General features: G+C 43.6%; 2 protein-coding genes across 2 annotated transcripts in view; both read right to left on the bottom strand.

The window, feature by feature from the left end:
- Window positions 1-2,170: 2,170 nt before the first annotated feature.
- Window positions 2,171-4,147, bottom strand: LOC118946002 (G protein-coupled receptor 151-like). Its single transcript, XM_090220144.1, has one exon. The coding sequence runs from the start codon at window positions 3,842-3,844 to the stop codon at window positions 2,495-2,497; it is 1,350 nt and encodes a 449-aa protein (XP_090076270.1). The 5' UTR covers window positions 3,845-4,147; the 3' UTR covers window positions 2,171-2,494.
- A 4,458-nt stretch (window positions 4,148-8,605) lies between these two features.
- LOC118946056 (serine/threonine-protein phosphatase 2A 55 kDa regulatory subunit B beta isoform) overlaps window positions 8,606-12,584 on the bottom strand; it is a 38,172-nt gene continuing 34,193 nt past the window's right edge. The window contains exon 10 of the mRNA XM_036970287.2: window positions 8,606-10,962. Within this exon, the coding sequence (XP_036826182.1) occupies window positions 10,807-10,962 (156 nt within the window). The 3' untranslated portion in view covers window positions 8,606-10,806. The remainder of the gene's footprint in view (window positions 10,963-12,584) is intronic.

Genomic DNA, 12,584 nt, shown 5'->3' with positions numbered 1-12,584 from the left:
TATCATTATCATCCCCTCCATTTGAGGAGGATGACTGATTAAATATTTTATTAATTAAATGTTTGTTTTTTGTGCAAAACAAATTGTCATGTTAAAATACCTATCACAGTACACATTTAGTAAAGACAGAATATATTTGAAACTTCACACACAGTAAAACTTGTGCATGACAATACGATTATTGTATCGATAGGAGTGTGGTGCTTGTGCATTGATAAGCACACCAAAGACAGCATTAACGATAAACCATTTTATAAATACGTCACATCAAGAAGCCTATTTCACACCACTGACTGCTAAATTTGCATGATAACTGTTGTTTCATTTTGATTTCGGCACAAGGAAATCAGGTTTCTTGTATCAGCATTGTCTCAACGAGAGTTCGGGTGTTCGACGGGCCACATGCGACAGTTACAAGCCTGCTGGTTAGCGGTAGGTGGACAAGCAATAATCGTACGAATAAAGCCTGAAATGGAATGTGAAGCTGGCTAGTTTTAGAAAACACTGAGTAGAAGTAGCTTAAATCTATTCTACTATTCTTACATATATATGTGTGTGTGTTTTGTGTCGGGTCTAAGAGACCACTTGTATCACTTATGCTTGGAGCCGGTGTGTGAACGCGCACACACTCAATTCTTCTTTGCTGTGACTTGCTTGCTAGTTGAGATTTCTGCTCTTTACTCCGTTGTCAGTTCAGCCTCCATTTCACTGATCTTAGTAGCAGAAAGTATTGTTTAATTGTGTCCTTCAAGGCAGCTGTCAATGATCACGTTAGGCTGCGTTTCATTTTTTTATGGGGGTTTAATCGCGGGGGAGGCACTAGTAATGTCTGCAGTTTTCGGGTTTGGCTATTTGTTTCAAGTGTATTAGTCTACAAATAAATCTCTATGATTTATTTGTAGAATGAATGGGGCCATGTATTGTGAGATTTTGAGTGAAAACCTCCTTCCATCAGCAAGGGCATTGAACATGAAATGTGGCTGGATGATTCCAAACACACCTCCCGGGCAACGAAGGAGTGGCTTCGTAAGAAGCATTTCAAGGTCCTGGAGTGGCCTAGCCAGTCTCCAGATCTCAACCCCATAGAAAATCTTTGGAGGGTGTTGCCCAGCAACAGCCCCAAAACATCACTGCTCTAGAGGAGATCTGCATGGAGTAAAACTGTGTGTGAAAACCTTGTGAAGACTTACAGAAAACATTTGACCTCTGTCATTGCCAACAAAGGGTATATAACAAAGTATTGAGATAAACTTTTGTTATTGACCAAATACTTATTTTCAACCATAATTTGCAAATAAATTCATAAAAAATCCTACAATGTGATTTTCTGGATTTTCTTTCATAGTTGAAGTGTACCTATGATGAAAATTACAGGCCTCTTTCATATTTTTAAGTGGGAGAACTTGCACAATTGGTGGCTGACTAAATACTTTTTTGCCCCACTGTATGTACATTGAATTTATTATAGTAATAAAGATTAAATCAAATAGAGCACTGGATCAATTTTATATATCACTTTATTATAAACAACCTTTTTTACAAGCACATATCATTACAAAACCACCTCAAATAGGAGAATCAAACACTGATACATGTAACAGTAACATCAAATACTGTTCAATAGCATACAGAAATGCTCTTACTGATTTCTAAAGGCTATTTATTCTGCCTTGTTGTTGTATCAAATCATTTCAAACGTATGTACAGTTTATATTTTGTAACTCTTGTTGGTATTTACAACAGACATTGCTGTTGGTCATTACTTCAAGGATAAGTAGAATACCTACAATATATATACTCTGTGTGTGTATATATATATATATATATATATATATATATATATATATATATATACACACATCTACAGTGAAATATACCACTTTATGTTTATTCACCATAACAATAACCAATCAAACAGTTGACAAACCAATGTAATTTCCATCAAACAATATCATAGACACAGTTGAATGAATACCAACCATTGACTCCTGTGTTGTTTCCTGTGTTGTCTCCTGTATTGTCTCCTGCGTTGTCTCCTGTATTGTCTCCTGTGTTGTCTCCTGTATTGTCTCCTGTATCGTCTCCTATGTTGTCTCCTGTGCTGATTCCTCTGTTGACTGATCTTCAGTCCAGTGAGGTATAGTCAAATGTCAGTCCGTTACAGTCGGACTGACATTTGATGTAGTCTGTTAGTGTGTGTGTTGTTTGAAGGTTGTTTGAACGCTGTGGCTCTAACTGAGAGGAAGAGAGAGGGGAGGCTTACTGGCTGGTCTCGATGCTAAATAGTGTATCAGGCATCGTTGAGGCAGTATCCAAATACTCTCAAACAACCTTTTGCTTAAAAATCACTGGTTGTGGTGGGTAACACAATTTGTTCACAAAAACCACACAAGATAGACAGATACACAAAGACAAGAACAGATGTAACTGAGTATTGAGTAGCCTCTTAGAACCAGTCCTGTTCGTCTGTGTGTATATCTTCTCCTCACTTCCTTCACTTCCTCCCTTCGGTTGGTGCTCCCTCCTGGTGCTCCCAGGGTATGGGATCATTCTCTTCTGTCATGGAGCCTGTTTCTCTCTCATGCCAAAACTGCTCCACGTCTAGCAGCACGATCCCATCCCGAGGGCTCTCTCCCTCTGCCTCATCCTCCGCCTCTCCCACTCCGCCCTGCTCCATCTGGGGTTGGGGATCAACTGTCGTCCCCTGGCAAGGGATGGAGCCTCGGCCTCCGTCTCCTCCCCTCGGCTGGCCTGAGGTCTCCGGTCGCGGGCAGGGGGACTGGGGGGCAGTGGGTGCATGGGGGCCAGGTTTGGGGTTGGACAGGGTGTGTTTACGAAGAGTAAGGCACCTCCACAGACCTCTGTAACCCTCTCTGAACTCCTCTGACAGAGAGAGGACAATGAGGGGGTTCACCAGGGAGAGAAAGAAAGTGAGGAGCAGGGCGGAGAGGGAGAGGAGGAGAGGGGGAGAGAAGACGACAAAGGGTCCTCCCTCTCCCGGTCCCTGTGCCTCTCGCTCCGCGGCGTGCCGCTCCCACACCCAGACCACCCACTGCGGCAGCCACAGTGTTGTCATGGCTACCGTCAGACTGAATAGCATCAGAGTGAGCTTCCTGGATCTGATCTGCGTTCGGAGGTTCTGGGTCTTACTACAGCGCCGCTGGCACTGCCCATACACCCGCCAGAAATACAGCAGGGCAAAACTCAAAGGGGCGCAGAACACACCCAGGGGGTACGCCTTGACGTAGACCGACATGAAGTCCTGCGCTTTGGGGGGAACCACCTGCACACACACCAGCCCCCGGGTCTCTCTCTGCAGTGAAGAGAACAGCCAGGTAGGGATGGGAGCGGAGCAGGCAGACAGCCAGAGGAACCACATCACCAATAGGATGGAGCGTAGACGGATGCTGACCTGTTTAGTCGGGTTAGAGACGTAACGGTAACAAGCCTTAGCCAACACCGCTACGGTAAAACTCTTCGCAGCCAAGCAGCTCTGCAGGAACCAATCACAGGTCTTGCACACTGTCCAACCAAGCGTCCAACTGGGTTTGGAAAAGGCAGCAGTGCGGAACGGGAGGGCGAATGCCAGTACAAGGCTGTCGGCAAACATCAGGTTGAGGATGAGAGCGTTGATAAGGGATAGTTTCCCACGGTGGGCGTTGGAGATCAGGATGCCCATGGCTGTGAGGGTACTGGCCAGCCCAAGGACACAGATCACCCCCAGGATGACAGGCACGAGGACACACAGGTGCTGGTAGGAACCATAATCGATGAAGGAAGGATGAAGCCGGTCCACGGTAGAGCTGTTAGCAGCCGTTAGGTTCACCCTTGGCAGTTTATCCATCTCAGAAGAGACAGGTGGTGAGAGACAACAGAGAACTACTTAGACTTATCTTTTTATATAGACTAAATAAATATTTTTAAAAGTATATTGAAAGCCAACTTAACACAAGAAGTCTAGACTGGTGGAAAGGTAAACAGATGAGAAGACTGACTGGGAAAAAAGTATTGAGAGAAAAATATTCTAAAAGATTAGTCAACAAACAGGTGAATGGATCAATCTCAATCTAAAACTCAACTCCTGATTGTAGCCTAATCTGTTTATCAAAAATCAATCTGCTCCCAGACAGTCACACTCCTGTCCTGTCTGTCTGTCTCCTGCCGGGTTCATCCGCCCTTATAAAGGTGGCAGTTTGATTGACAGCCCCAGCTAAACTGCGCGAGATTCCCGGGGCCAATTAGAGCGCTGTCCCTGTTCCAACCGTCCCCAACAGGCTCTGCTCTGTACGATGTTTAGTGATGGGCATTCCGGCTCTTTTCAGCTCAGCTCACCAAAAAGAGCCGGCTCTTTTGGCTCCCAAACGGCTCTTTAAAAAATACATGTTTTGTATTTTTTAAAGTCAAACAGTTTGCGATAGTTTGACTATGATTGTTGTTAAAACAATTCTAATTAAATTATTAAATGAAATCATACTCTACCTTAACCACAATGTATTTAAAAATGCATTGGTTTGTTATAAAGTAGAAAGCTATTAAACATTTGCATTTAAAGTATAACTTTTTAAAGTATATAAACAAAGTGCCTGTAAATCTAACCATTCAAAATGAATAGAATCTGAACAGCATAATAGAATATTCCACTTTATCAAAGAAAAATAAATAACAATGTGCAAAACTGCAGCATCCCACTTAAAACATTAAACTGGTCCCTCTTTTCTCTCTCTTCTTTATTGCCATGTTATAACCAGCAGCACACAGCAATGCTGACCAGATTGATCTTTTATGAGAGATTTGCATTCAGAAATGCAAGCTGCCTCACTTTCGAGGGGCTGATGTGGTTTCTTCTCTCAGTAATTATTTGTCCCGTTTTCGAGAAGACCCTCTCTGAGGGAACGGATGTGGCCCCTATGCAGAGTCTCCCTGTCATGACTTTAGTAAGCCGTGGGTAGACAGAGGCCTTGTTCCTCCACCAGCTCAGAGGATCTGCAGGGGAGGCTCCTCCAAATAGGACCCGACCTCCGTTATGACATCTGCTGAGGGATTCCTTCATACTGCATCCCCAGTTGCTCTCTTGTCAAACAGCATCCAAACAGCAGACGTTTGTGGCACTACTGCTGGTGCTTCTGCTCCATCTGATCCCTCTTCTTCCTGTTGCCCTGGTGCCTGATCCAGCTGACTGCTGGGGCTGTCCCTCCCTGCTGCTGAGGTTATTCTTTGAAGAGCCTCAGCAATCGCTCTGGCATCACTGAAGGCTAGCTTCTTAAACCTAGGGGTCAAGTGCAGCGGTTTCTGATAGAACGGGATTATATTCCATTCTGTTGAACTTTCTGTCCATTGATGAACATATGGTGTCCATCAACTCTGTCACATGTCCTGTGGTTATGTTTGCTTCTCTCTGGCGGCTGGCTGTGATTGGCTGCAGACCCTGACACAGGAGTATCATTTTTGAGGCTGTCACATAGCTGAAAAGAGAGAACAGTAACTTATTAGTTCTGGTTCTGTCACGTTCGTTGGAATGATTGGACCAAGGCGCAGTGTGCGTAGAGTTCCACATATTTTAATAAATCGAAACTCATCAAACAAAACATTAAAACACAAACGAAACGGGAAGCTAACAGTGCTACTAGGCAACTATACATAGTCAAGATCCCACAAATCACAATGGGGAAAATGGCTACCTAAATATGATCCCCAATCAGAGACAACGATCAACAGCTGTCTCTGATTGGGAACTATACTAGGCCAACATAAACCATTAATCACCTAGATGACCCACCCGAGTCACTATCACGCCCCAACCAACATAGAGAATAAACAGCTCTCTATGGTCAGGGCGTGACAGGTTCATGTTTTGTCTGCCTATACTACATTCTAATCTACTGCTTATATACATATATAATACCTGATTAAATAATGATGTAGTAATAACTGCTTACTGTACCTCTCTCCATTGATCTCCACAGTGACCTGCTCAAAGGGTTCCAGGACTCTGCACACCTCCTCCACCACCTCCCATTCCTCTTGGGTCAGAGCATCAACAGGTGCAATGACAATGGCCAGGGTAGAGATGATGGCATCCTTTGACTCAAGAAACCTCTTCAACATATAAAATGTTGAATTCCACCTTGTAGTGCAGTCTTGTTTAGGCCTCAGCTCAGGCATCCCCATCTGGCTTTGTGTAGACTTTAGTTATTCAGCACCTACTGTGCTCCTGTGGACGTATTCCACAGCTGCTTTCACTTTGTCCACAGTGGCCTTCACCACCTTCAGAGCGTCTCTTACAATCAGGTTGATTGTGTGGGCAAGACATGGATGATGGGTCCATTTTAAAATGTTCATGGCTTTGGTTATGTTAGCTGCATTGTCGCTAACACAACAGACCACTTTTCCATCTACTTGCCATTCTCTGGCCAATCACAACAATTCCTCTGCCAAGTTCTTTGAGGTGTGTCTGTCGCTGAACTCAAAGCAGTCCAATAGACAGCTAGACATCAAGCCATCTTCAATGAAGTGACATGTAACCGACATGTAAGAAGTGGTTACCCTTGATGTCCAGCAGTCAGTGGTAAGGCAAACTGCAGTAGCTTTTTGGACTCTTTCCCACACTGAAGCCTGTGTGCTCCCGTACAGTTGTGGAATAAGTGCTTTTGAAGGGGTTTTCCTGCTTGGAATTGTGTACATTGGATTTAGAATATTTCTATCATTTCTAAAACCTCTGTCCTCCATGGTTGAAAATGGCTGGAAATTGGTGGCAATCATTTTAGCCAATGCAATATAGTTTGACACTGTGAATTAGTCATCTTTGTTTTGCCTATTAGAAGGCCAAGGGCCAGTGTGAATAATAGATCCAGTAGGTGGTATCCAGGTTAGGGGAGGGTTTGGCCGGGGGAGGCCGTCATTGTAAATAAGAATTTGTTCTTAACTGACTTTCCTAGTTAAATAAAGGTTAAATAAATACAAATATCCATGTATAGGCCTTTACTCTGTCTAAGGTTATGGTTTATATAATATCCATGTATAGACCTTTACTCTGTCTAAGGTTATGGTTTATATAATATCCATGTATAGGCCTTTACTCTGTCTAAGGTTATGGTTTATATAATATCCATGTATAGACCTTTACTCTGTCTAAGGTTATGGTTTATATAATATCCATGTATAGGCCTTTACTCTGTCTAAGGTTATGGTTTATATAATATCCATGTATAGACCTTTACTCTGTCTAAGGTTATGGTTTATATAATATCCATGTATAGGCCTTTACTCTGTCTAAGGTTATGGTTTATATAATATCCATGTATAGACCTTTACTCTGTCTAAGGTTATGGTTTATATAATATCCATGTACAGGCCTTTACTCTGTCTAAGGTTATGGTTTATATAATATCCATGCACAGGCCTTTACTCTGTCTAAGGTTATGGTTTATATAATATCCATGTATAGACCTTTACTCTGTCTAAGGTTATGGTTTATATAATATCCATGTATAGGCCTTTACTCTGTCTAAGGTTATGGTTTATATAATATCCATGTATAGGCCTTTACTCTGTCTAAGGTTATGGTTTATATAATATCCATGTATAGACCTTTACTCTGTCTAAGGTTTTGGTTTATATAATATCCATGTATAGACCTGTACTCTGTCTAAGGTTATGGTTTATATAATATCCATGTATAGACCTTTACTCTGTCTAAGGTTATGGTTTATATAATATCCATGTATAGACCTTTACTCTGTCTAAGGTTATGGTTTATATAATATCCATGTATAGGCCTTTACTCTGTCTAAGGTTATGGTTTATATAATATCCATGTATAGACCTTTACTCTGTCTAAGGTTATGGTTTATATAATATCCATGTATAGACCTTTACTCTGTCTAAGGTTATGGTTTATATAATATCCATGTATAGACCTTTACTCTGTCTAAGGTTATGGTTTATATAATATCCATGTATAGACCTTTACTCTGTCTAAGGTTATGGTTTATATAATATCCATGTATAGACCTTTACTCTGTCTAAGGTTATGGTTTATATAATATCCATGTATAGACCTTTACTCTGTCTAAGGTTATGGTTTATATAATATCCATGTATAGACCTTTACTCTGTCTAAGGTTATGGTTTATATAATATCCATGTATAGACCTTTACTCTGTCTAAGGTTATGGTTTATATAATATCCATGTATAGACCTTTCCTCTGTCTAAGATTATGGTTTATATAATATCCGGCACAAGTTATTATTGCTTCAAAATGCCTTAATTGGTCGACTCAGAATAATAATTTATACTTTGGGAATAGCCTAAAAATAAAGATTTGTGTCCCCTAAATGAGTTATATGTGCCCTTACTCTAAATGTATGTGAACCATTATGATTATTATCTACGTTATGGGATAGGAGATCAGGAGGAAGACCAGCAGGACATTTTTATGCCTTTCTCCAGATGAGGGCGCTCTGGATTTTTCAAACGAGGACTATAAAAGTTGCACTTCCACGAACTTCCACTGTGATCAGTTCGATGAGCAGAGAACACAAACCCAAATGCACCTAAACATTTCCCTGAAATCTCTATTAGAACTACAAAAAGGACAGAAACCGCGTGCTTAAACTTTTTTATTGAAAATAATTCCAGAAAGCGTGAAGACTGCATGGTAAAGGACTTGCATTTCATGACATTCTGAGCCATACAAACTGTTTCCAAGTTACACAACTGAATTTGTTTAGAAGACATTACTTTGTAAAGGAATCATAGTGTACCTCACAAATTACACCCTATACCCTATAAAGTGCACTACTTTTGACCAGAGCCCTATGAGCCCTGGTCAGAAGTAGTGCCCTATAAAGGGAACGGGGTGTGATTTGGGATGCATTCATAGCTAAAAGTCACTGATATCATTGAGCCCTCATCACCAGGTGTTAAACTTGAAGTCATGATACCATCCTCTCTGGTTGGACACTGCAGCTAGAAGTTGTCTGTAGGCACATATCTAGGATCAGCTTCCCCTTCCCCAATTCTAACCTTACCTTAGAGGGGAAAACACAAAACTGACCTAAGATCAGCATCTGGGGTCAACTTCACCCCAAAGAACAGAAGAGAAACACAGGCATGGAGAACTGGATGTATTCGGAGTAGGGCCCAGAGGTGTTCCTCACTGTGTGACCTGACTAGGGAAAACTCTGGGCGCTGGTTATGAGACACAGAACCCGCTGTCTTTTACTGAGCTATAATAGGACTCTTTTAGCTGGTTATGTTAATCCACTGCATGGTGAGACTACTGCATGGTGAGACTACTGCATGGTGAGACTACTGCATGGTGAGACTACTGCATGGTGGTCAAAACAGGGATGTGCATAAAAAAACAGCAATTATAAATGTGCAGTCAGTTGCTAAAATGTAATTATAAAGTAAACTCGATGAATTCAGGTACTTCTCAATGGCAAATTAAATGTACATTTGCTTAGCTTTCCCCCCCCCCTATATTTCTGGGTAAAAACATTCACACTTGCATTGTTTTCACCTCCCTCTTCATCCTCCCCATCCTCCTCCTCATCAACCCCACATACCAAAAAAGGCACCTCAGCTTCAAAAACAGAATCATTGACAAGAAAAAGACACATCATCACATAAAATAAACACCTGAATGTCAGAGTCCTCATCACATCCTTCAGGTTATTATCATGTCAGAAACAGGCCAAAACATCCACACTCCCAATATCCACACTTAGCACACTGGTTTACAGTTGGTAGTATGCAAGTGAGGACACTGTGAGTCAAACCCGTTTCAGTGCTATAATTAAGGTTCAGTTAGTTGTGTAACAGTCATGTCCATGTCCAGTGACCTCCTGTCTAAACCTCCGGAAGGGACAGATGTGGCCTAGTGGCTGGACAGGACAGGAGATACTTCAGTAACCTTCATAAAGGTCTGTGTTCTCTCCATATTCTCCTGTCTTATCTTGTTATGGAAACAAAATGGCGACTGGTCAGATAGAGTGTTCTGCTATGTCTCAGTTTCATCTCAGTTGATCTGTGACTCCAGTCCAGTCTTACTCTGGTTGCATGACAACGCTCCTTCAAGTGTCACTCAAATGAAAAACTAAAACAGTTAACTGAAGGCCATGGAGAGGCTTGCGCAGGCCAGAGCAAGTGGCTAATTTCATTCCACTCAGGCCTAGAAGAAGCATCTGTCTTCATCCTAACTTTATCCAGGCTGAACACTCTCAGATTTGGAGCGGGAATTCCCAAGTGTGTTCTGGAAATTCCCATTCCATGAATTCCAGCATTCCCTCCAGCCATATCAGACTCACAGCAACAAGGCAGGCAAGAGGAGAGGAGGAACACTTAGTGAAGAGGTAAATAAACATCCATCTCTCTTTCTCTTTTCCTCCATCCCTCTCCTCTTCTGTCTCTACCTCTACTCCATCCCTCTCCTCTTCTGTCTCTGTACCTCTCCTCCATCCCTCTCCTCTTCTGTCTCTACCTCTCCTCCATCCCTCTCCTCTTCTGTCTCTGTAACTCTCCTCCATCCTCTCCTCTTCTGTCTCTGTACCTCTCCTCCATCCCTCTCCTCTTCTGTCTCTGTACCTCTCCTCCATACCTCTCCTCTTCTGTCTCTGTACCTCTCCTCTTCTGTCTCTGTACCTCTCCTCTTCTGTCTCTGTACCTCTCCTCTTCTGTCTCTGTACCTCTCCTCTTCTGTCTCTGTAACTCCCCTACAGCGCTCTCTCCATCCTCCCAGTCTCTCCCTCCATCTCTTCCCCTGTGTGGGGTCAGGGGTTAGAGGTCAAAAGTAAGCTGACCCCTAGGTGACCTTGTCCTGGAAGATGTAAAGGTTGTTACTGGCTGCCACGGCGATGATGTTTTCCTGTGGGTGCCAGGTGGAGTGGAGGATTTTCTTACTGAAGTCCAGACTGTCAACAGTCACCTCGTCTTTACGACGCTTCCCTCCCACACACACCTAGAAAGAAGGAGAGGAGGATGAGGTGAGGAAAGGAGGGGAGGGGAGAGGAGAGGAGGGAGAGGATGGGAGGGGAAGGGGAGAGAAGAGAAGAGGAATGAAGGGGAGAGGAGAGGAAGGGTGAGGAGAGAAGAGGAGGGGAGAGGAAGTGAGAGGAGAGAAGAAGTGAGGTGAGGAGAAGAGGGGGAGGTGAGAAGATGAGAGGTGAGGAGAAGAGCGGAGAGGAGGGGGAAGGATAGGAGGGGAGAGGAGAGGTAAGCAGAAGAGGAGGGGGAGGTGAGGAGAGGTGAGGAGAGACTTCATGAGCACATCCTTGCATACACTGATTGTTAATATTTCCTCCTCTTCAGTTACAAACCAAAAAAATCTGAAATTGGACATTTGCCAATCTTACACAAATCCATTAAAACATACCATCAGTGGCCTAGGGTGACCTGGCGATCTGGGCCACTGCAGCATGGCTTCCAATTGGGCCACTGCAGCATGGCTTCCAATTGGGCCACTGCAGCATGGCTTCCAATTGGGCCACTGCAGCATGGCTTCCAATTGGGCCACTGCAGCATGGCTTCCAATTGGGCCACTGCAGCATGGCTTCCAATTGGGCCACTGCAGCATGGCTTCCAATTCGGCCACTGCTATTTTTCCTCGTCTTATAATATGACTCCTCTACCTTTCACCTCTCTCTAACCAATAACCAAACAAAGACTTACAAATATACTGTATAGAATATATATACACTGCTCAAAAAAATAAAGGGAACACTTAAACAACACAATGTAACTCCAAGTCAATCACACTTCTGTGAAATCAAACTGTCCACTTAGGAAGCAACACTGATTGACAATACATTTCACATGCTGTTGTGCAAATGGAATAGACAACAGGTGGAAATTATAGGCAATTAGTAAGACACCCCCAATAAAGGAGTGGTTCTGCAGGTGGTGACCACAGACCACTTCTCAGTTCCTATGCTTCCTGGCTGATGTTTTGGTCACTTTTGAATGCTGCCGGTGCTTTCACTCTAGCGGTAGCATGAGACGGAGTCTACAACCCACACAAGTGGCTCAGGTAGTGCAACTCATCCAGGATGGCACATCAATGCGAGCTGTGGCAAGAAGGTTTGCTGTGTCTGTCAGCGTAGTGTCCAGAGCATGGAAGAGCTACCAGGAGACAGGCCAGTACATCAGGAGACGTGGAGGAGGCCGTAGGAGGGCAACAACCCGGCAGCAGGACCGCTACCTCCGCGGAGCACTGCCAGAGTTCTGCAAAATGACCTCCAGCAGGCCACAAATGTGCATGTGTCTGCTCAAACGGTCAGAAACAGACTCCATGAGGGTGATATGAGGGCCCGACGTCCACAGGTGGGGGTTGTGCTTACAGCCCAACACTGTGCAGGACGTTTGGCATTTGCCAGAGAACACCAAGATTGGCAAATTCGCCACTGGAGGCCTGTGCTCCTCACAGATGAAAGTAGGTTCACACTGAGCACATGTGACAGACGTGACAGAGTCTGGAGACGCCGTGGAGAACGTTCTGCTGCCTGCAACATCCTCCAGCATGACCGGTTTGGCGGTGGGTCAGTCATGGTGTGGGTTGGCATTTCTTTGGGGGGCCGCACAGCC

The sequence above is a fragment of the Oncorhynchus mykiss genome, chromosome 25 (assembly GCF_057628025.1).
Source record: "Oncorhynchus mykiss isolate SJ-2025 chromosome 25, ASM5762802v1, whole genome shotgun sequence".
Classification (NCBI taxonomy): domain Eukaryota; kingdom Metazoa; phylum Chordata; class Actinopteri; order Salmoniformes; family Salmonidae; genus Oncorhynchus; species Oncorhynchus mykiss.
The sequence above is the reverse complement of the archived record's forward strand: the minus strand, read 5'-3'. Positions and strand labels throughout refer to the sequence as shown.

Bases quoted from the DNA above. Each gene is read 5' to 3' on its own strand.
- LOC118946002 (XM_090220144.1), bottom strand. From the start codon at position 3,844: ATGGATAAACTGCCAAGGGTGAACCTAACGGCTGCTAACAGCTCTACC.